Consider the following 24,639-nt stretch of genomic DNA (forward strand, 5'->3'; position numbering starts at 1 on the left):
CTACCAGCAACAGGCTGCCATCCTTCAGGAGGACTAGGGCTAGAGGGGAGTCAAATGCTTTGCCAGCTGGTTTCACAGATACTTGCTGACTGCAGAGGAGCAATTTACTGCTTGGACACATTCAGGAATCTCCAAGTTTTTTTCCCAAGTTTTGAAGTGTATTGTCAGGAGCAAACCTTTCCCCATCTCCTTTAGTCTTGCATTGTATCTGCTCTCTGCTGTGGTCTTGTTCTCCTTCATGACCCTTTCGTTCTGTGGTTCACCACAGCCTTTGTGTAGCAACTCAAACATTCACTTTTCTGAGGGTGAAGAATGGGAAGGGAAGGGAAGGGAAGGGAAGGGAAGGGAAGGGAAGGGAAGGGAAGGGAAGGGAAGGGAAGGGAAGGGAAGGGAAGGGAAGGGAAGGGAAGGGAAGGGAAGGGAAGGGAAGGGAAGGGAAGGGAAGGGAAGGGAAGGGAAGGGAAGGGAAGGGAAGGGAAGGGAAGGGAAGGGAAGGGAAGGGAAGGGAAGGGAAGGGAAGGGAAGGGAAGGGAAGGGAAGGGAAGGGAAGGGAAGGGAAGGGAAGGGAAGGGACGAGACGAGGTTGGAAGAGACCTCAGAGATCACCGAGTCCAACCTATCATCCAACACCACCTAATCAACGAAAATGGCACCAAGCACCCCAGCCAGTCTCTTCCTAAACACTTCCAGTGATGGTGACTCCACAACCTCCCTGGGCAGCACATGCCAATGGCCAATAATTCTTTCTATGAAGGACTTCTTCCTAACATCCAGCCTAAACCTCCCCTGGCACAGCTTGAGGCTGTGTCCTCTTGTTCTGGTGCTGGTTGTCTGGGAGACCATCCCCCACCTGGCTACAACCTCCCTTCAGGTAGTTGTAGAGAGCAGTAAGGTCTGCCCTGAGCCTCCTCTTCTCCAGGCTAAGCAACTCCAGCTCCCTCACAGAATACACAGAACATTCACTGGTGTGGTAATTTGACTCCATGCTAGCATAACTCCTAAGAGTGATCAGTGATGGCCAGGGATCACCTAAACCTGTAAGATAAACCACGTCTGATAAGCAGCAAGGCCCTCTGCAAACTGCAAAATCTCTCTTTTGTTAATCCAGGATAATCAAGTGCTGAAGCAAACCATGCTGTGCTACATGGCATTGCAGCTAGAGCTTGTGATAGATTCTTAGTTCCTTTGGTTTCAACAGTAATATCTCTTTTGGTTCTTCTTCTCTTTAATTAAAACAATCAATCAAGAGGATCCCTGTCATGAAACATATGCACCAACTCTCCTGGCAGGCTGACATTTCTTGAAACTGGCAGGTTGAAAAGCTTTGGAAAGCACACACTGAGTTGTGCTTCAGTTCTTCAGGCACCTGTTCCCAAGAGCTAAGACATTTTGCCACGTCCCAGGGCAGCTCCAGAGATGAATGGCCATTCAGCAAAGCCAACAGTTTCAGCAGCCCTGCTGCCAGCTGCAGAAACTAGACACAGCTTCCTTCACTGGGAATTAGTGAAAGAGAGGAAGTGAAACATTTCAGAGCACGCACCCATCACAGGGTGTTTAATCTACCAGGTAAATGAAGATAGACTGTCATCCAACAAAACATCACTCTAAGACTTTTATTCCAGTAGCTTTGCCTACGAAAAATTGCTTTTAGTCACAGTGGCTTTAAACTTGATGCAGAAGGCTGTGGCATGGCTTTTTGAAGCTCAAGAGCCTGATTTGGCTTCTGCACTATTCCAGTTACTCCTGGTACAGGAATAAGCAGGTACAGGGGTCAGAGGCTGGATGTTTTTGTTGGAACACCATTGTCATTTGCTTTACAACGGGGGGGGGGGGGGGGGCGGGAAGGAGCTTTGCTTTGTGCCCTGGGTAGGAATGTAACACTGCAGTTTCCTTGTCAACACTTTTCCAAAGTTCTGCTTGAAGAGAAGGCAGTCAGATACACCTTGGGATTCACACCTCCCCTAGCAATGTGTGTAATATGCCTTTATTTGGCTCCAGTCTACAATGATCATCCTTCTGTGATGGCTGTTTTGGGTCTTGGGCTTGTAGTAGGTGCACAGTCATGCACAGAGCACAAGGGAGGGCTAGAGAACAGTGTCATACCAACCCATTATTCACTATACATGTTGTCATAGGTAATACTAATGTTCACTAATTGATGCTGTCAAGATAATACTAAGAAGAGATGACTATTTAGCTATTCTGTTCTTTAGTTCCCCCCTAAGAATCCTCATCCATCTGAACACCTGCAGCACAGCCTTCCAGCAGGATTTTGCTGGCCACTTGCAAGTGCTCTGAGAGGAGCTTCACCATAGCCTAAATTCCTCATGATTTATACAGGAATCTTCTCTCAAACCTCCATGCTGTTCCACCACCACTGCATGCCACTGCTAAGACAGAACAACACAGATGGACTACAGCAGGCTGACCAAGGTTTGGTAGGAACGGGGCCCAGCACCCCCAAGGTAGGAGCCAGCACTTTGATCAATAATGGTAACTTCAGCTGGGGTTATTTGGATTTTCATGCTACAAAGCACTTATTGCTGCTACTTCCATGCAGGTTTTGTTCTCAAAGCAGGAGCCTTAAAAACGTTTACTCCTGGGTAGCAGTGTGCAAGGAAGGGCAGCATCTAAAATGTTTGTGCAAGGGGAAAAGTAGATCATGTACAGCCAAATGTCCTATGCTTATAACTGCAAACCCAAGCCTGGCAGCAGACAAAGCTGCTGTGTTCCCTGCAGCCCAGTTTCAAAATGCTAACAGGTAATTTGTCTAAGATTTTAACTTAGTTAAAACCTTTCACTGACATTTCAGCATGGAATGCCACAATGGTGTAACTGTGCACCACAGTTTGGACCAAAAAAAGTAAGAAATCAATGTCCATAAGACCACAAAAATCTAGATGGGAGTTCACCTGACACGGTTTCAGTTAAGTCTACTGCTTCCCTTAGCAGGGATTAGTTATTACATGCTGGAAGGTGCTCTGACAGTTATGACTGGATGCTACTTTCTAAAGCAGAGATGTTAGTCACAGAAGCGTCTCTCTAACCACCTCAAATCATGTTAGGTTGTCTGTTGCAGCACTGAATACTGGTCCTAATGAGCAGTGTGTGGTATGACAAGACTGCACAATATCCTTTATGTCTCTGGGGAAGAGTATGAGGTTTCACACAGGAATCAGCTGGTTGATGGCCACAAGTATTTCCATTCAACTTTTCAAAGGCTTCAGCACTGCTTACTGGGAAGAAAAAGAGAAAAGACAAAAAAAAGAAAGAAAGAATTTGATTTAGAGGCAACAACAACAACAACTGATGTTTAGAAACAGACTTGATTCATCAGCTCTTTGTCTTTGCAAACATGCCAAGCACACTGTACATTTGACTGCAGGTAATCAGCTAAGGGCATGACAGCCTATAACCACTACTGCTGTGTAAATCATACTTAGCTGATGGCTGGTGAAGGCTCGCTCTGCTGCCACCAGCCCTTCCAGAGAAGGGCAACAAAGCTGGGGAGGGGTTTGGAGCACAAGACCTGTGAGGAGAGGCTGAGGGAGCTGGGGTTGCTTAGCCTGGAGACGAGGACGCTCAGGGGAGACCTTATTGCTCTCTACAACTACCTGAAGGGAGGTTGTAGCCAGGAGGGGGTTGGTCTCTTCTCCCAGGCAACCAGCACCAGAACAGGAGGAAGCAGCCTCAAGCTGCACCAGGGGAGGTTTAGGCTGGATGTTATGAAGAAGTTCTTCATAGAAAGAGAGATTGGCCATTGGAATGTGCTGCCCAGGGAGGTGGTGGAGTCACCATCACTGGAGGTATTTAGGAAGAGACTGGATGGGGTGCTTGGTGCCATGGTTTAGTTGATTATGTAGATAGTGTTGGATGATAGGTTGGACTCGATCTCAAAGATCTTTTCCAACCTGGGTTGGACCCAGGTTGGAATAGGTTCCAACCTATTCTATTCTATTCTATTCTATTCTATTCTATTCTATTCTATTCTATTCTATTCTATTCTATTCTATTCTATTCTATTCTATTCTATTCTATTCTATTCTCCACTCTCTTCTATTCTATTCTATCCAAAGCTCAATTTTAAAGGAATCCTTCATCTTCAGCCCTGTTGCTCAGGTATAAATGAGTTCCCCTGCAGGCTGGACACATTCCGCTAAGCCTTACTTCTACAAATAGTTACTTGCTTAACTTTAAGCACGAGGTAAACCAATTGTCTCTGCTGAGATTACTGATCTAAGTAGCTTCATAGTGGTGTGAATTTGGGGCCAACAGCCGCACACAGCACAAACGCTGTACTCTGGGAGGAGAGGTGAACAGTTGCACTTTCTTGCTCAGGCGTGCTCTTGGCATCAATTTGAGGCTGCACCTGAGGATCTCATACATTATGACTGCTTCAGTCCCTGCACTGAATAATTATTGGGGCAATTTAAAGAGAACCAGATTACTAATTGGAGTCTCACATCAACATTCTTTTGGGTTTCCTTTTGTGTTAATTATCCCCTAAAGTATTCTTTGCTTATTATTAGATTATTAAATTATTAGAATATATATTATTACATGGATATATTATATAATAATATAATATATTATAGTCTGTATTATATATTACCATATATTATACTATTATATAATATATATACTAATATATATTATCTTACATTATAATATTATATTATTGCAAACTGAAAGTTCAGTCCTGTACCCTAAAGTGTTTACAATCAAAACACACACCCATAAATACATAAATAGATAGTTCTGCCCTAACCTTGTGGCTCCTGACTTGTAAATGGGGGAGGTGAGGGGGGACAGGGAGGGAAAAATCATCCTGGCTCTCAACCCAGCAGCAAACTTCCAGCACTAAGCAGTAAACTGTTTTATAAACATTTAGTGGTTTGGGTTTTGGTTTTTTCCCCCACTTTGATTGAATCACAATGTAGTTAAGAGATACTTTTTGTAAACTGATGATGCTATATTCATAAAAATACATTTTCTTGTGTTTTTTTTTTTACTGGGGAGGGGGGAGGGAGTCACCCAGCATGTCAGCTGACACAGGGAAGTTTTGCTCCCTAGCCTCTAAAAGATGCCAGCAATGGTTCCCAAACCATAAGAAACACTTTGGTTAAGTTCTTTTTGGCAGTGTTGGGAGCAGAAAGAAATGTTCTCCACCAGAGTGCATGTGCAGACTCCCCACATCCTGCAGTTGTTCACTAACTGACTAACAAAGGAAGGTGAAGAGTGGACAAATCACAGCTCCAATTGTACTGTGTACCTTTAGGGTTCCTTAGCAGCTTCTTCAGGTGTGTTGTCCTCCACAGAAACTGAAAATGGAGACAAAACATCAATGAGAAAGATTGGATAGAGTTTACTCAGTGACAAATATTCAAGTAAGGTGTTTGCTCTGGTCCAAAGGACCCCAAGATTCACAGATTGCCCTGGGTTGGAAGGGACCCTCAAAGGCCCAGCCCCCCTGCAGTCAGCAGGGACACCTCCAACTAGATCAGGCTGGCCAGGGCCACATCAAGTCTGATGTTGAACATCTCCAGGGATGGGGCCTCAACCACATCCCTGTTCCATATCCAAAGGTCCAAGGGACACAGTTTACAAACTCATACTAGGTGCAGACATTTGAACTGTTTGCTTTTCAATTCTACTTGGAGAAGAGTTTAGAGGCCAAACTTCTAAACCCCTTTGAAAAATCTCCTCAGTGATGAATTCAAGGCACGTTTTTCTCTGCAGTCATTTATATTGTTCAACTTCAACAGCAATAAAAGACAGTTTATAGCTGCAGGGAAACACTGTGAGGTTTATAAATACCACAGGCTCTATATTTTTTTCCCCCCCTTACAGCAATGTAATTTAAGAAAAGCTTTCCAATTAAGTCAGATGTTAAAAAAAAAGGGGGGGGGAGAAGAGAGAGAGAGAGAAGTGTGTCACATCTTATTGCTGTCTACAACTACCTGAAGGGAGGTTGTAGCCAGGTTGGTCTCTTCTCCCAAGCAACCAGCACCAGAACAAGAGGCCACAGTCTCAAGCTGTGCCAAGGGAGGTTTAGGCTGGATGTTAGGAAGAAGTGACTTGATGGGGTGCCATGGTTTAGTTGATTGGATAGTGTTGGATGATAGGTTGGACTCGATCTCAAAGGTCTTTTCCAACCTGGTTAATTCTATTCTACTCTATTCTACTCTACTCTATTCTACCCTACTAATTCTACTCTACTCTACTCTATTCTACTCTACTCTATCTCATGCAGCACAAAGGAGACTTGATTGTTTCTCATAAACTTTACATCTAGCCACTTAGCAGAGCTAAAGAAAAACATCCTCCCCCCCTGCCCCCAGCATCCAACTTAGCAAGACCTATTTCTGCTCCATGGCACAGAATTGCATAGAATAACATTTTCTGCTAGGATGCTAAGCACAGTTACTGCGAGCAGCCACACTGCATCACTCAAGTCCTGCGTGTTCTAGCAGCTACATCGGTGCAAACAGCCATCAGTGCTTTCCAGAGACAAAACAATTCAGACCCAGCTGTACTCCTGCACCTTCTGAAGCTTGCCTCGACTCCTCAGCATCAATCTCCTCGCTCCCTGAGGATGTGTCAGAAAGCTCTTCGGCTGCTGATGCTGCTCCTTCCTTGTCTGAGTTCTCCTCGTGGGCAGAAGAAGCTGCAACATCCAAGACTTCACTCACAGGTTCTATGAATCAAATTAGAGAGAGAGTTTTCTTGCCTTTCCATTCACCAGCACAAACGAGGGTGAGCAGTCATGGCTCACAAAGCATGCAGTACCTGCCCAGCATACACATGGGAAGTCACTGAAGGCAGCAGGATCCATCAGCTGATTACATTTGATCATGCACATAAAAGTTTGCAAGTGGAACTGCAGGGAAAGTCTGACTCTGAGGGGCAGGAAACTATAAGCATGAGCTATTTGCATGTCTTTAGACAGAGGGAATTCTCTAGCATGTATATTCTCCTGCAGGTACCCTCACTTTATTTTCTGTCATGTTTATGAAGAGACTGGCTGGGGTGCTTGGTGCCATGGTTTAGTTGATTAGATGGTGCTGGATGATAGGTTGGACTTGATGATCTCAAAGGTCTTTTCCAACCTATTCTATTCTATTCTATTCTATTCTATTCTATTCTATTCTATTCTATTCTATTCCATTCCATTCCATTCCATTCCATTCCATTCCATTCCATTCCATCCCATCCCATCCCATCCCATCCCATTCCTATTCCTATTCCGTTTCCACTATGCAACCATCTCTTTGGACTATCCATTGCTTACAGGTAACACTGAACCCTAACAAAAATATCCCCTGCTGCTTCCCATGACAGCTGCAGGCACTCCTGAGTGGTCTTTTGCTCCTCTGCCTCATGAGACAACCATGAGATAACCACATGGAGAAGAAACACATCCCCCCCAGAGTGCAGCCTGAGCAAGCACCAGCAGCACATTACATATGCACCAAGCAGGACAGCAAAGCATTTATGTTATGAAAACACATCTGGTTTGAGTTGAGTAAACACAGAAGAGGAAATTGATTTTAGGGACAAAAGGAAATTGAAGTTTTGTTTGTAAACCTGGTGGGTTTTTTTTTTTCCTTTTACTTTACATCAGGCAGCAGCAGCAGGAAACTCCAGCAGTTTATTAGTGTGATACCCAGCATTTGGTTCTACCCAGGGATAGAATTTTTAGGGTACTACCCCCCACTATAAAAAAAGAGAGGGGAGAGGAGAGAGAGAGGGGGGAGAGAGAGAGGGGGGAGAGAGAGAGGGGGGAGAGAGAGAGGGGGGAGAGAGAGAGGGGGGGAGAGAGAGAGGGGGGAGAGAGAGAGGGGGGAGAGAGAGAGGGGGAAGAGAGAGAGGGGGAGAGAGAGAGAGGGGGAAGAGAGAGAAGGGGGGGAGAGAGAGAAGGGGGGGAGAGAGAGAGAGGGGGAGAGAGAGAGGGGGAAGAGAGAAGGGGGGGAGAGAGAGAAGGGGGGGAGAGAGAGAAGGGGGGGAGAGAGAGAAGGGGGGGGAGAGAGAGAAGGGGGGGAGAGAGAGAGAGGGGAGAAGAGAAAAAAGAGAAAAACAAAACAAAAGTTCTTCCTGCAGTCTTTAAAGACACAAATTTCACTCTTACAAGTGCTGCAGCTGCACTGAGAGCACAGGACTCTACTTTTCTGTGTATTCACAGTAGGACAGAAACCAGCCCAAATCCAGGGAGCCCCTGCATCCTCATGATGGGCAACTGAATTGGCTGAGTATCAGCGAGCTCAGCATTCCCCCTGCAGAACAAAGCAGTGTGATACACAGGGACTTGCATGCCCTGTGTGACTGACTCATCATCTCTCCAGTTAATAATAAAAATAATATTCTCCCCCCTCCCCAGCAGATTTCTTTTCCCCCTGCTAATATTAAGAAAACCACAACACAAAGCCCCATGCCTGTGGATTGGCTTTCAGAACCCCAGGTGCTTCTGCTTCATACAGCTTCTTCCCCCAAAGCTTTGAAGCATTTCAGCTTTCCAACTTTCTTAGAGGAGTTTTTAACGTGGAATCAGCCTGGGTTTCTGTTTGGGACACAAAGCTCTAGTCCAAAATTAAACCACCTCCCACTGGCAGTGGTTTACTACCACTTGGGAAGGGGTAATGCTTTCACTGACCACAGCTCCTGAAGCAAGCAGTGGGATCTATGAGATCAAGGAGAAGAAGAAACAAATAGCTGACTACTTATTCTATGTGTCCACAGTCATGGCAGCATTGCCAAGTTGAGAGTAGGTTCCACTCCTCCATCTAAACAAGCTTGGAGCTCCCACTGGCAGTGATTTCCTACCTCCTGGGAAGGGGTAATGCTGTGGGGTGATCTAGAAGCAGGCAGGGGAAAGGGAGGCATGGAGAGAATTGAGCTGGCAGTGGTAAGGGGAATCTGAAATTTGCCAAGCATTAGGTTCTTGCAAGAATGTTTGTAGAAGACACTCTTGCTGACAGCATTTCTGCAGGGCACATACTGCCAGGCTTTAGTGCTCAGTGTTCATAAACCTGGGGTTTGCAAAGCTGTGCTTCATACCCCACACCAGGTGTGGGAGCTGCCAAAGCAAACCACCAGCTGTCTGCTACATGGGGATTATTCCATGTCAGCTTTCACTGACCACAGCTCCTGAAGCAAGCAGTGGGATCTAGGAGATCAAGGAGAAGAAGAAACAAATAGCTGGCTACTTATTCTATGTGTCCACAGTCATGGCAGCATTGCCAAGTTGAGAGTAGGTTCCACTCCTCCAACTAAACAAGCTTGGAGCTCTGGGAGCAAAGCACCTTCCTTTGTCACAACTCTGAGGTTTCTTTAGTGCTAATTCAAATTACTGCTTTAAAGCTTAGAGCAGCCCTTAAAAAACCCCAAAATCATCCACAGAATCATAGAATCAACCAGGTTGGAAAAGACCTCAGAGATCATCAAATCCAACCTATTACCTAATACCTAACACCTCATGGCAGCTAAACCATGGCTGCAAGTGCCACATCCAATCCCCTTTTGAACACCTCCGGGGTTGGTGACTCCACCACCTCCCTGGGCAGCACATTCCAATGGCAAATAACTCTTTCTGTTAAGAACTTTGTCTTCACCTCCAGCCTAAACTTCCCCTGGCACAGCTTGAGACTGTGTCCTCTTGTTCTGGTGCTGATTGCCTGGGAGAGGAGACCAACCCCCTCCTGGCTACAACCTCCCTTCAGGAAGCTGTAGACAGCAATAAGGTCTCTTCTGAGCCTCCTCTTCTCCAGGCTAAGCAACCCCAGCTCCCTCAGCCTCTCCTCACAGGGCTGTGCTCCAAACCCCTCCCCAGCTTTGTTGCCCTTCTCTGGACACCTTCCAGCAACTCAACATCTTTCCTAAACTGAGGGGACCTGAACTGGACACAGGACTCAAGGTGTGGCCTAACCAGTGCTGAGTACAGGGGCACAATGACCTCCCTGCTCCTGCTGGCCACACCATTCCTGACCCAGGCCAGGATGCCATTTGCCTTCTTGGCCATCTGGGCACACTGCTGGCTCATGTTCAGGCAGCTGTCAATCAGCACCCCCAGGTCCCTTTCTGTTTGGCAGCTCTCCAGCCACTCTGACCCCAGCCTGTAGCTCTGCATGGGGTTGCTGTGGCCAAAGTGCAACACCCAGCACTTGGACTTGTTGAATGCCATCCTGTTGGACTCTGCCCATCTGTCCAGCCTGTCGAGGTTCCCCTGCAGAGCCTTTCTACCCTCTAACCAATCAACATCTGCTCCCAACTTGGTGTCATCTGCAAATTTGCTAATGGTGGACTCACACCCCTCGTCCAGATCATCAATATAGATGTTGAACAGGATGGGGCCCAGCACTGATCCCCTGGGGGACACCACTAGTGACTGGCTGCCAGGTGGATGTGGCACCATTCACCACCACTCTCTGGGCTTGGCCCTCCAGCCAGCTCCTAACCCAGCACAGAGTGCTGCTGTCCAAGCCAGGGGCTGTCACCTTGGCCAGGAGTTTGCTATGGGGATGGTGTCACACTGATCTGAAGACATTGCTCGGGGAACTGCCCTGGCCTAACCACTGCATTGCTTGGATGTGTCATGAATGCAGCTTCAGCCTTCCCTACCTTGCAATGCCTGGTGAGAGCCCACAGGCATCAGGCATTGGAATGCCCTTTGGCATTTCAGCCATTTTGCAAATGAAACCTGAAGCAAGGAGCTCAGAGCTCAAGGTCTTTGAGAAAATGATTAACAAAGGCAGGCTGGGATCTCTAGTGATCCTGCTCCCATAGAAATGTATCACCTCATCTATATGTAATCGAGATAAAAGTCCACTAGGTCCAGCTGAGAGCCTAAACCATGGTGGTATGAAGCACATTTTGTAAAACAGAAAGAGAGAAAGATTTTTCTTCACTCCATGCAAGAAGAGAAGAAACAAATGAATTCAACCAAACAGTTTGCAGGTTGTTTGTGCCTAATGTAGGTCACTAGTTCCTAAGAAAAGCCTCATTAGTTCATACTAATGACCAGAAGACTCACTTCAAGAGAGCTTAACTCTACAAAGGATGATTAAAAAAGGTTCAGCTGCTTGTGGTGGGCAGATTAAAAGCACAACAGCACAAACCACATTAATCCAGAGGAGTTTATAACACCTCATGTAGTTTCAAGGATAGAGGTTTATATTCTCCACTCTGGTGAGACCCCACCTGGAGTACTGCATCCAGCTCTGGAGCCCCTAGTATAAGAAGTGTCTGGATGTGCTGGAATGTGTCCAGAGAAGGACCCTGAGGATGATTAGAGGGCTGGACCTCCTCTGCTATGAGAACAGACTGAGAGAGTTGGAGTTGTTCAGTATGAAAAGGAGAAGCCTCCCAGGAGACCTTATTGTGGCCCTCCAGTATCTGAGGGGGGATACAAGAAAGCTGGGGAGGGACTTTTCAGGGTGTCAGATAGGACTAGGGAAAATGGAACAAAAATAGAAATGGGCAGACTCAGATGGGATGTTAGGAAGAAGTTCTTCCCCATGAGGATGGTGAGACACTGGCACAGGCTGCCCAGGGAGGTGGTGGAAGCCTCATCCCTGGAGGTTTTTGCAGCCAGGCTGGATGTGGCTGTGAGCAACCTGCTGTAGTGTGAGGTGTCCCTGCCCATGGCAGGGGGTTGGAACTAGATGATCCTTGAGGTCCCTTCCAACCCTAACAATTCTATGATTCTGTAATGAGGATTAGTAACAACAAGAAGCAATTCATACTGTGGTTGGGTGGTTGGCTGAAACATCTCGCCATGGGCTGGAATGGATGATGGGGAAAACTGGTGTGAGTTAACACAAACAGCAAATGTGAAAACGAGGACTTCTCAGCAAGCTGTGTACACACCAGGGCTGGGTGACTTACCAAGCAAGACCCATGCACCCCCATCACCTCGGGTGGCTCTGTGTGCCTGGCATGGCTGCACGATCCGGTCAGCAAAAGTCCTGCCCAGAGAGCGGCCACTCCTGCCCAGTGCAGACCACATTTGCTTCTCTAGGCTGCAGACAGCTGGCACTGTAATGCCATCTGAGCTTACCATGGAAAGCACTGGCACATTCACCCACTAATCCTCCCCAAACCCAGTTACTCACCCAAACAATGTTTGAAGCAACAGTGAAGAGACCACAATCCCTCAGTATTTACAGAATTAGGAAGGAAGCTATACTACAGAAGCCCAGGAGAGCACAGTTTGGGGCTAACTGCTTTTGTAAAATATGTAAAACTCAAGCCTCAAACACCAGAGTTGGAGAAATGTTGATAGCAGCAATCCATAGAACTGAAAGCCACAGATGCACCACCACCACCTAACACAAACAGCAGCTTGCCAGTCTGTGTGGCTTATAGCATTTCTTCTACCTGGAGGAAAATCAATCTTCATTTATGGTCCCCACAGAGAGTACCCTTAGGAGAACAGCAGGAAATGTTACCTGCATTAGGCAGTAACCAAGAGTGACACTGCAACAGCTTGACTAATCAAAAGGCACAGAAAAGCAGACTTTAGAGGAAGCTAAAAACCTGGAACTAGATTATCCTTGAGGTGCCTTCCAACCCAATGACTCTCTGATGTGTATGTATGCTGGAGCTGGAGACAAAATGTCCATTGGCACCTTGCACTGCCAAACACTGCAGAAAGCCTTGTAGAACAAAAGAAGCCATTGCATTTCAAACAGCTAACAATAACACCACTTGCACCTTCATCTGCAGAGGTAACATCGAGCCACCACCAAAACTAATAACAGTTATTGAACCAAGTAATTCTTTTCTTCCAAGTAAGCCTAAATTTCCTCAGGCAGTTCTGAAAGAAAAAAATCCTTCCCTAGCCCTGTAAAAAATGTAGATACACTTTGTTTTTCTGGAGAGAAAGCATGACAAAACAGCTCCACACAAAACTGAGAAGCCATTTCCAGAAGGATTTCAGTCATAACTTTAAAAAGAAAAACAAATACAACCACAAACAGCTGCTGAGGGCAGGTAAACGTCACAGAAAGAGTTCTTAGCCATTGGAATGTGCTGCCCAGGGAGGTGGTGGAGTCACCAGCCCTGGAGGTGTTCAAAACAGGACTGGAAGTGGCACTTGGAGCCATGGTTTAGTTGTCATGAGGTGTTAGGTAATAGGTTAGGCTTGATGATCTCTGAGGCCTTTTCCAGCCTGGTTGATTCTGTGTAAACACTGAACAAAGTGATACATAAAGAACAAAGAAAATCAAAATACCATCTTGTATTTTAAGTATTATGCCAATGGCAACTACCTGTTAGGTAGCTGAAAGGAAAGGGATGCTGGTTTCAGCCTGTGTGTGTAAGCCCACATGCTGCTTGTTCAACCCTTCATGCAGTCAGAATCACAGAATTAAGCAGGTTGGAAAAAACCTTCGAGATCATCAAGTCCAACCTATCACCCAACACCATCTAATCAACTAAACCATGGCACTAAGTGCCTCATCCAGTCTTTTTAAACACCTCCAGGGATGGTGACTCACCCACCTCCCTGGGCAGCACATTCCAATGACAAATCACCCTTTCTGTGAAGAATTTCTTCCTAATATCCAGCCTAAACCTCCCTTGGCTCAGCTTGAGACTGTGTCCTCTTGTTCTGGTGCTGATTGCCTGGGAGAAGAGACCGACCCCCAGCTGGCTACAACCTCCCTTCAGGTAGTTGTAGAGAACAATAAGGTTTTCTCCAGGCTAAGCAACCTCAGCTCCCTCAGCCTCTCCTCACAGGGCTGTGCTCCAAACCCCTCCCCAGCTTTGTTGCCCTCCTCTGGACACATTCAAGCAACTCAACATCTTTCTTAAACTGAGGGGCCCAGAACTGGACACAGTACTCAAGGTGTGTCCAGTTCTGGGCCCCTCAGTCAAAAGCCAGAGGCTCCCATTTATCCCTCAGATCCAAGGAAGGAACCGTTTCAAGTGTCATGCTGCTCTTCTACAGATGGGGCCTGCAGGAGAGCAGTCCCTGAAGCGAGGCTAAAGGTGACCTGGTGGCAGGAGCCTCTGCAGTCTCCCAGGGCAGGACTCAGATTACACAGCAGTCCCAGGAGGGAAACCTTATGTGAACTGCTGAGGAGATCCATAGGCTTCACCCTTCCCTTCAGCACACCTGCTGCCAACAGTCATTTACAACAGTCTGCACTGGGGACCAGTGCATGACAGAACTGTTCACCGGCATGGTGGGGGTTGGAAGGAGCCTCCAAAGATCCTTGAGCCCAACCCCCTGCTAGAGCAGGGTCACCTAGAGCAGGTGTCCAATACCAATCTGCTGGTTTACTGAATTTTGACATTTTTTAGCCTAGTGTGTCCTTAAGACTGAGATCATAACATTCTGGCTGCTTGATTAGCCTGCCAGAACAGCTGTGATTACTTGGTGCATCTGAAAGACAGCATTTAGATTATTCCTCAACAAACACTGAAGACCCAGGTTTAACTGACCATATGACATGCTCACCTCAAGAGAAGATCTTAAAGAAGAGAAACAGACTAGGGTAGTGAAATGAACTTTTCATTCCACAGACTGTCTATGGTGCCACAGGCAGCATGCTTGCAGAGACACTGATTTAATAAACTTAATTACCTTCTGCTCAACACATCTCAAGGTAATGCCTGAATTAGTTTTCACTGCAGGACAAACTCCATTAGGAGCACTGACATTTGTTCTTAATGTTCTGTAGTAGGAGGCAAAGTTTATAGAACCCACAACACAGACACACACAAAACTGACATTGGGTAAGTTAACCTTGCACTGCAGCAGCTTCTGAATTAGCAGCAACTTCCAAGTTAGCAGCAGCTTCCTGCTGTGCTTCCTCCACAGCAGGGGATGCCTCGGGAGCTGGCAAGTCATTCTCCTCTCCGGTTCCTGGGGATACCCCAGAACTCTCCTCCTGTGCTGCAGGTCCAGCAGCAGCTACTGCAGCAGCCTCTTCCGTGGCTGTCTCTCCTTCAGCGACTTCATCTGTCTCTCCTTCATCACCTTGTAAGGATTTATTTAATACAATAAAGAGAGTAAAGTGCATGCATGCAACACAAATTCACCAACTACTTCTTACCATCGTCCTCACTTACATTTAAAATGGGAAGCTAAGCCTTGGGAATCAGAATTGACAAAGTTAAGAAACCAATACTCAGTCCCCACCTATGGTCTGATGTGGCAGCCTAACAGCTGTTTACAAGCTGAGGAAACCATATTCTTAATTACTGAGCTTTGGGACTGCTTCAGTGTAGGAAGAAAATAAACTGTGGCTTAAAGCAAGTGACTGACTGCAAGAGGTGGGAGTGCAGGGAAGGATGGAAAAACAACCAACCAAACAAAAAGTGTTGTTCCAAACCCACTCTGCTGAAAGGGGCAGTGATAAAGCACCCACCAGTGTCAGAGGGAGCAAGGATTCTTGTCCTGATTGCACCCAGCAGTGCAAGTACCACACTGGGAATGAGACATTTGCTACCATACTTAAAAGAAGCCCTTATGGAGTTGATTACCCACTTAGAAGCACTGCAAGCCGAGACGTACCTTCAGTTTGTGCAGGGCTACTTTAAAGGTGGCTCACTTGGCTGACAATAGCTGCAATAACACCAAGCCCAGTAGGTGATTAGGTTTCAGATGGGGTTTGTGCCATCTAGCTCTGTGCTGTCCCAGGTACACTGCTATCCCTATTCACTCTGATATATTGAATGTCTGTCACCCCTGCAAGAGCCACAGCCCTCACATAAGGAAGGCAAGGTCTGCGGGGCAGAATTAAACAGGGGACTCTTAGAGAAACTAAGTTTATGTAAGAACACGACTTGCTCATTTTAAGCAGTCAGCATTCACTTTACTGCAGATGTGACCCCTTGTTTTTCTTTTGACAGGTCCCAGCTGTCTTTTGAAGTCTTCTCTACCCTGCCGTGGGTTGGACTCTTTAGGATCTGAAAACCCCAGTGCTTCCCGAGCATGCAGTACTTCAAACTCACTTGAGACGAGTCATCCAAAACAAGCAGCACACAGCAACGTCGATGCACAATCACCAAGCAACCATGCAAGCTAACAAAGGAAGCTGTGTAGCATGTGTTCACTGCAAGTTTACCTCTAGAACCAACTCACCATGTGACAAAACACAGCTGGAAATACAGTTTTGTGAGGCGGTGTAAACTAAGTGAGAATAGAAACAGCTTAAAGAGACATAGTCAGAATTTACTTTATTATTCTATTTTATGATTCCATTGTTTATTATTATTGGGTTCTCCTCCAATCTGTTTAAAAGCTTTAAAGAGATCAGATTTAATTCTTGGTTTTCCTCTGCCAGTTTTGTGTCCAGGTTTCAATGCAAATCCATTCACAGCTCAGTAAAAACCAAAGCTCGGGAGGGTGCAACCTGATCATGTCCCTTTAAGAGGATGCTGTATTTCAAAACCACTAAAATTGATCACACAAAGAACAGACTAACAGGCCAAGCTCAGCATTCAGAACACTTTATTGGACAGTCAAATGTGGAGTGCATTCATTCAGAACAGCCAGCTTCTCAATCTCAGAACTGCCTTCTACAAAGCAGGTTCAGTAAATAAGCCCAATATGGTTTGGCCTTGCAAACACAGGTAGTTCTTGGAAAGTCTCACAAGGAAGGAGTTTTACAATAGAAGGCATAAAGTCATCCCAAGGTAGGCTGCAAGGTAGGCAATGGTGAACGACTGTCCTTTGTTTCTATTAAACTTCCTCAGGTTTGGAAAGAGATTTCCCTTGTATTTTAGGCTGGAAAGTGTAAAAGCAGAGTAGAGATTAGAAAGATTGAATCAGCTTGCATCGAGTTAAAAAAAAGACAAGTCACTACTACAAAAGGAGGAATTCAGGAACAAGTTTAAAGGAGGCACATAAAACAGGAGACAAAACTCAGCACTTGCTAAATAAGCAAGCAGGAAAGTTCTGCAAGGCAAACATCATTTCAGAGCTCGAATGATGTCCCAGGCTTCCCACTGCTATTTCAAGGCGGGCTTCTGACAGGGGCTTTTTAAAATCCCTCTCTAAATTTGCATGTAGCTTTTAAGTTAAGAAGAGCTACAGAAAATTTGCTGTTAGAGATTATTTTTTCTTACAAGCCTGAGATAGTTTAGTTCACACACCATCAAGTATCGTTCCAACCCTCCAATCGATAAACAAGCCATTTAATCCTTTCTCTTGTTTTGACAACCTTGTTTGCTGCGCGCAGTTCTTTTGTAAGAGACCTTTTGGGGGTTGGGCACAAGGGGAGAATTTTCCCCAGGATGAGAAACCTTGAAAGTTGTTTACATCAGGAGACTCAAGCTCTGATGAGCTGCTCCCCAGTATTAATTTCTCCCAGCTGAAAAGTTCTTCCCTTACCACGGGGCACATGGAAAATAGGCCATGACTGTGCTGTTTGGCGTGCTGCTGCTCTCCATCCACCACAGTGTTACCAGCACTGTTTTACAGCTTATCTTAAGCTTGATTTTATGTGACCCTAAAAAATTTATTGATTGCTCTGGGAGCAGGATTTGTAATTGCTCCTATCAGCAGTGCTCACTGTGAAAAAGTGCTAAGGACTACCTGAACCTATGGAATGCGTGGGGAAAGAAACTGCAGGGGCACCTCTGGGAAAAGCAGCACTATGGGAACACTCTGTGACAAGAAAGACACAAAAATACAACTATGCAGGGAGCAAGGGTGGAAAAAAAAGGGGAGGAGGAGAGAGATAGATTCTTCTGAGAAAGCATACAGAGGGTTCTATAGGAAAAGTAAGAACAGAAAGCTCTTTGGAGTTGGGGGGGGGATACAGTTGGGAATGAAGAAGGATATTTAAAAAGAGCTGATTCAACAGTAGTTTTGTGTTGTGTGCTGGAATTAGCTACTCAAAAGTCCAGGATATGGACATGCTGGAATGTGTCCAGAGAAGGGTCACGAGGGGCCACGAGGATGAGCAGAGGGCTGGAGCTCCTCTCCTATGAGGACAGACTGAAGGAGTTGGGGCTGTTCAGTCTGGAGAAAAGAAGGCTCTGAGGTGACCTTATTGTGGCCTTCCAGTATCTGAAGGGGGCCTACAAGAAGGCTGGGGAGGGACTTCTCAGGATATCAGGTAGTGATAGGACTAGAGGCAACTGAATGAAGCTGGTGTTGGGGAGATTCAGGCTGGATGTGAGGAGGAGGTTCTTCACCATGAGAGTGGTGAAGCCCTGGAATGGGTTGTCCAGGGAGGTGGTTGAGGCCCCACCCCTGGAAGTGTTTAAGAGCAGGCTGGATGAGGCTCTGGCCAGCCTGATCTAGCGTGGGGTGTCCCTGCCCATGGCAGGGGGGTTGGAACTAGATGATCCTTGTGGTCCCTTCCAACCCTGACTGATTCTATGATTTATTCAGAAATCCAGCACTGAAAATCAGACAGGAAACAAGTTTCAACTGCGCTCCCTGGATGGCCTTAAAGAGACGTTTTGGACTTCTCACTGTCAATAATAAGGGAGGCAGCAATCACCTGCCATTGGCTGGGGCATTTATCTAAGTTACTAGGCAGCATAAGATTATGGGATGTCTGGAGAGCACCCAAAATCCAAATTAAGTTACAGAGCACTGAGTACGCTTGACTCCAGTCTCAGGCACCAGAGGTGTGGCCTTCAGTGGTAAGCCAACAGCACCAGCGACTCTGTGGGCATCCCACTCAAACATTTTGGTAGACTAGGGTTAAAACACAGCACCTTGCAGAATTGAACCTTAAGAGCAAAGTGGGAACACACTGATGTCATTTTGAGTGCCCTGGAAGGTTTGCTTAATGCTTCCACATCTCCCACCTTCCTCTGATTCTGTCAGTCAGAATGTCAAGAGTGCAACCCTCATTTCTTTCCTGAACAGCAGATGACCAGGTCACTAGGGGAAAGTGTCTGCTTTGGTCCTGGTTAGGTTGTTTTATTTTAGGAACAATGAAAGATTGCACTAAACTTGTGGCCAACTTGTCAGCCTTTAAAGAAAAATAATGACTAAAAAAAACCCTTCCTGCTTCCAGCTACATCAAAGAAAGGAGATTCAAGTGTTTTGCCATTTTTACATCTTAAACTCTGCCAATTTTAAAGCTCTAACACTAGAAGGCCACGTTGTGGGAACTTCAAGACCAACAGCTTCAAATCAAATACCTTTTCAGGACAGACAATTCAAAGCACGTTCTCACATGGCAAAAAATAAATGAATAAGTAAAGATTAGCTTGGCACATTTTATTCAAACGTATTTGCACACAAAGAATTGGTTAAATCAATTCTCCAGATATGAGGATCAGGGGAACCAAAAAAATAAGGAACAGCATCAAGTGCTGTGACTCAGAGGTATTTATTTATGAAAGAAGTAGAAATGTAAAGATCCTCAAGAAGTACTTTTTTTTTTATTGGCTGTTCCTAGCCAGGCCATTCTTGCCAAAGTTCTATCTTTTATGTTAATGCTGCCACAACACTAATTGATGCAGACAGGGACAACATTCCATTGCAAGTATTTGAACTAACATGGTCTAATTATTTAAGCATGAAGAGCTAAGTGAGGATTTGCCATACATTTAGGGGGGGGAGAGGGGGGTCTGCTTTTCATTTAATCCTAAATAATAATAACAAAAGGATGGCAAAGTAAATCACAGTTCTGTGACAAGAAATGGGTCCCATTTATTATTTGGGTTTTAATATAGGGCTTTTTTCCCCCCCTTATTGAGCTGTGCTCCCTCCTGGCACGTGGCCTGCACCCAAACTGTTGGCCAAGAGAAAGATCTTATCTCCTTCCCCCCTGACAAACAAAAGCATAAAAATGATTTTGACAGCACGATGCATTTAGTCAAATTTCATTAAGCTTCCAGTAAATCAAATGCAAATACTCAACACAATTAATGGTTCACACATCAACTCCTTCCATCCCAAGAGACTCCTGCAGGTTGATCACAGACCACAGATTCACCACCTAAGCATTAAGCCCCTTCCCAAAACGTGTGGAGAAGCAGCTTTGTAACAGAACGCTGCACAACCCCCTTTGTCTTTACTCCCACTCACAGCTCAGGCAAGGACTTGGCCAGGGTTAAGGCCTGATTAGACAATCTAGGAATCTGTTCCAGATCCTCCTGCACCCAGAGAACAAGAGAGAATCATCAACTCACCCCTGCTGTTCCGCTCCTTAGCTCTCTCATGGAGGATATTCATATGTTCAATATAGTTGCTGCGGGATGAACTGACTACTCTGTAGGCCTGAAAGAAAGTGACACCTAAACTTATTGCTACATCCCTGCAAAGTTCCAGGCAAAAAAAGAACAGAAGAGGGGAGAAAAGAGTTCTTCAGCAAGTGCTACAGCTCACCTTAAAGGCTTATCAAATCATGTTAAGCAAAGGTTAGAAAGAATAACTCTGTTTTGCTCTACTGACATATTTATACACTTCATGCTGCTCCACTGTTAACAAGCAAATGTAACCCCATGCAGCTTCCAAAGTGCTGTTTGAACTGAACAGTGTTTTAAGATAAATAAAGGTTAAAAAAAAACCCCAAACCCAACAAACCACAAAACAAACAACTATGATAAAACGATGACAGCAAGAGATTCTGTTACTCCTCCTCTGCCATCACAGAAGTTTGACACTAGGAAGGAGCAGAAGCTACTTACCCTTCAAGAGGATTATTTTGTGGGAGGGGGAAAACACATACATCTCTGGGATGTGCCACTCACTACCTCATTTCGTGCCATTATCACAAATCTCTTCCACTCTTGGGAGTGGAAGGAAGCTATGAAATGGAGGCTTTGGGGATGTGAAGCACAGTCTGATATATTCAGACACAGAGAAAAGGAACGATCACCAAAAAGCTCGACAAAAGCTGATGTTTACAAAACTTTAAGTGTTTTTTCTAAGTAGTGTTCTTATCATGAACAAGGCTCACAATCTTCCCCTTGCAGCTTCAGACAGCTTACTTCCTTATCTGTCTTGCCCACTGTGAGATAGTCTTAATGTTTGTGGTTGACAAGAGGAGGCAAGGGGTTAGAGGCAGCAGGCACCGTATTCCATCTTTGGATGCATTAACTTTGCATAGTTTTAGGTGGGTTTTCCACTAAGAATGACAACAGCACTAGAGAGCAGAGTAGCAGTAAAGCAGGCAGTAAAGCATTCCATTTCTTTAGCTCTCTTGAACAGAGTTTTAAGTTAGACTTATTTACATGCCACCACACCCACATTCTCTTGACTGTATCCTTTAACCCAAAACACACCTTGTACCACGCCAACTCAGAAAGCACAAACAACTCCGTTCCCAAACACTTACATAAAACAAACCACCAAAAGCAGCAACACCAGCAAGGAGATAGTAAATCATGTTCTCTCCAGAAGAGCCAGGAACGCTCCCGGATGACATCTGGCGAGGAGGTGCTACAAAAACCATGATTTGAATTAGAATAGAATAGAATTAACCAGGTTGGAAGAGACCACGGAGATCAAGTCCAACCTATCATCCAACACCATCTAATCAACTAAACCATGGCACCAAGCACCCCATCAAGTATCTTCCTAGACATCTCCAATGATGGGGACTCCACCACCTCCCTGGGCAGCACATTCCAATGGCCAATCTCTCTTTCTGTGAAGAACTTCTTCCTAACATCCAGCCCAAACCTCCCCTGGAGCAGCTTGAGACTGTGTCCTCTTGTTCTGCTGCTGGTTGCCTGGGAGAAGAGACCAACGCCCCCCTGGCTACAACCTCCCTTCAGGTAGTTGTAGACAGCAATAAGGTCTCCCCTGAGCCTCCTCTTCTCCAGGCTAAGCAACCCCAGCTCCCTCAGCCTCTCCTCATAATGATTGTGCTCCAAACCTCTCACCAGCTTTGTTGCCCTTAATTAATGTAAAGTGCTGCAGAAACACTCTCACGAAACAGAATGAAGGAACCTGAACTCTGTATGGGTAAGGATGGTTTTAAAAGATGTAATAAAACATAGAGGTACAGCTTAGTGATGTTTGGGACAACTGAGTAATACAGGGTGTGGTGCTTAACTGGAAGAGGTATATGGCTGAGCTCTCCCCAGGAGCCTAAGAATTTCTGGGAACTGCTCTCTGCTGAGCAGAGAGCATCCAAATACTGGATGCAGCCTATATTGAATGAAGAACTACCTAAGGAACATAAAACCCCCAATAAAAGGACTGTAAAAAAGCTCTTGCCTAAGGTATGTAAAGGAATTCATCAATCCATGCTCAATCTTGCTGCAGTCATGATCAGCAGATGGAGCAAATCTTCAGTTTAATAATTAAGCACCTTTAAGAAAAAAGCTTTTCCTCTGAATTCACATTCTTCTATTTTTAAATGGGCTGCTGCTATTTAGATAGGCATCCATAACTCAGGTATTGATTGGCAGGGCAGGGCAGGCAGGATTACACTGTTTTAGCCCTGACCAAGTACATATTCACTAGAACAGCAGGGTTCGGGTTTTGTTCATTATTTCTGTAGCTTTGGTGCTTGCTACAGGCTTGGATTCTTCTGTGTATCTCACAGAGAGATGCACAAGTAAGACCCACGACCATCATCCTGCTCAGCAGCAAAGCTTTCGGCTGAATTTGGTGGCTTCACCCCAAATGAGGAACGCCTCAGCGAAAGGGGTGCTCGCCGAGCATTAAAATGGCTCTGAGCATTTCAACCGGGAGCTGCAAAAATAGTCTCAATCTCAAAATGTTGCCATCGGATGACGGATTATGTTCAGCATCATCTGCCTCATGACACACTTTTCAGATCCCTCTTCAATAATCGAGCATGCTAGTGGATCTTCTTACGTCTGCAGCTAACATTCCGCCGTAGTTTCGCACTAACGCTGCCTTCTCAAAGGCTGCACATGACAGGTCGAAGGGTGCTCATGGGGCCTGCTATCATTCAGCACGGCCTCAGGATTTTTTTTATGCTACTGGTTACACAATTCCTGATGCGCCAAAAGCCATGGCCGCGCACACCGGGCTGATTCACGCTCGCCCCCGGCGCTGAGGAAGCCACTGCTTTGACCGCCCACTTCAGGGGGCTTGCTCCTCTCTACGTTTTTTTTTGTTGCGGGGGTGGCAGCGAGGATGAGGGCGGTCCCCCCGCTGCGGGAGCCGGGTTACACCTGCCCGCCACCGAGCCGCTTATTCCCAGGGGAAAAGGTCGGGAGGGGATGGCGGAGCGCGGCCCCACCCGCAGCCGCTGCTCCCAAGGACGAGCCGCCCGGCGCGGGCTGGGGCTCCTCGACGGAACGCGGCGGCAGTTTGAAGGCAGCCGGTCCCCGGTGCGGCCGATGAAGCAGCATTCCCGGCTCCTCCCGCCCTGCACACCGCGGGAGCCGCAGCCGAGCGCTGTCACCGGCCGCACCGTGCAGCCCACAGCCCCTGGCCCGCGACCTTCGCGCGTCCTCCCCCCGCCGCGGTGAGAGGCGGCGGCGCGTCACCGTCACCTTCCCCGTCCCGTCCCATCCCGCCCCGCGCGTCCGTCCCCCACCCGGCGCCTCGCACTGTCCCCTTGACCTCTACCCGGCACCGGGTCGAGCTCCCAGGCGACCCCCGCGTACCACGCTGCTTGAGACGGCTTGCAGCAGAGGGGGCCCTGCTTAGGCGGGACGCCAACACCTGCGAGGCGGCCCTGCAGAGGTACATGGCGGCGGCGAAGGGAGCTGCTGAGCGGAGCGGAGGGGGCACGCCGGGCTGCCTGACAGCGCGAAGCGGCGACGGAGACAGAAGACTCCGATCCTCCGCCCCTCTCCCCTGCGGGGCGGGACCGGCGTAGCCCCGCCCCCAGGACACGTGCCGGCGCACCTGGGCGCGCTGCCGGCAAGGGACAAGGATAACCCAGCGCCGGGGCTGCCGCGGCCCTGCCAGGGAACGGAGATCCGTAACGCAGGGGTCAAACCAGGTACCGCTGCTTAAACGCTAGCCAAGGAAAATGGAGCCATTGGGGCTCGATACTCAGGCTGGGAATTACTGGAAACTCCACAGACCCAGAACGTGATGAAAGACACAAGGGACTGTATTTACCAAGGATGAGAGGGGAAAGATGGTGTGGCACATAGTACTCTTCCTGAGTAAAGCAGTATTAAGTGTGTTCCTTCACCAAATGTTCTCCTGATCTTTTTCCAAAAAAAATCAGCTAAGCCTACAGCAAAGGGCACTGGGGTTAAACATCAGGACAAAGGAGTTCAACACTGGGGGTAAAGGGGTTGGAAGGAAATCTGCTATGGGATCACAATAGCTGTTGAAATCATGTATGTACTTCTTCACACAGACACCTCTTTACTTGTTCCTTCCCTATGCATATCTTCAATGTTCCCCCACTAATTATTTAGTGCTGTATCTCATTTTTCTGTCCTTTGTCCTTGAGTGACCTTGATGCATGAAGACAAGGTGAGGCCATAAGCACCCTCAAGGCAGCACTGCCACTAGAGACTGACATCTGCTGTGTCCATCTCACCACTACGGATGTGGGCACCTTCCAGGCAGTGAGTAATTCCAAAGACACCAACAGGGGACAGCCAGCCTGTCCTCCATGACACACAGAGGCCTGCATAAGGCACTGCACATGCTCCCCGTGTCCTGCCCTGAACAAACAGCACAGAATTGATGCTATCCCCTCAGCTGCCAGCAACTGCACTTCCAAGGAACAGATTCATGGGGAATAGCAGGTATGGCTCCATCAGAAGACAGAA

The 24,639-nt window shown here is 46.7% G+C and overlaps 1 protein-coding gene across 3 annotated transcripts; it reads right to left on the minus strand.

Annotated features, from left to right (window-relative positions):
- Positions 1-542: 542 nt before the first annotated feature.
- On the minus strand, positions 543-23,709 carry MGARP (mitochondria localized glutamic acid rich protein). Of its 3 annotated transcripts, XM_068154015.1 has the most exons (7): positions 23,509-23,709; positions 21,255-21,358; positions 20,107-20,194; positions 14,747-14,980; positions 6,545-6,697; positions 5,273-5,321; positions 543-3,236 (listed from the first exon to the last, which is right to left on the minus strand). In XM_068154015.1, exons 1-6 carry the CDS (start codon positions 23,591-23,593, stop codon positions 5,275-5,277), a joined length of 711 nt encoding a protein of 236 aa, XP_068010116.1. In that variant the 5' UTR covers positions 23,594-23,709; the 3' UTR covers positions 543-3,236; positions 5,273-5,274. The 3 variants fall into 3 exon arrangements, 2 of the variants coding, with proteins under 2 accessions (XP_068010116.1, XP_068010115.1); XM_068154014.1 differs by lacking the exon at positions 543-3,236 and having other exon boundaries at positions 6,559-6,697; positions 23,509-23,688; XR_010989276.1 differs by lacking the exons at positions 543-3,236; positions 5,273-5,321; positions 6,545-6,697; ... (1 more) ...; positions 21,255-21,358; positions 23,509-23,709 and adding an exon at positions 16,440-16,732.
- Positions 23,710-24,639: the final 930 nt, after the last annotated feature.

Source organism: Melanerpes formicivorus, unplaced genomic scaffold, assembly GCF_026170545.1.
Source record: "Melanerpes formicivorus ecotype bairdi unplaced genomic scaffold, bMelFor1.0.p_v2 SCAF_27, whole genome shotgun sequence".
In the NCBI taxonomy this organism is placed as follows: Eukaryota; Metazoa; Chordata; class Aves; order Piciformes; family Picidae; genus Melanerpes; species Melanerpes formicivorus.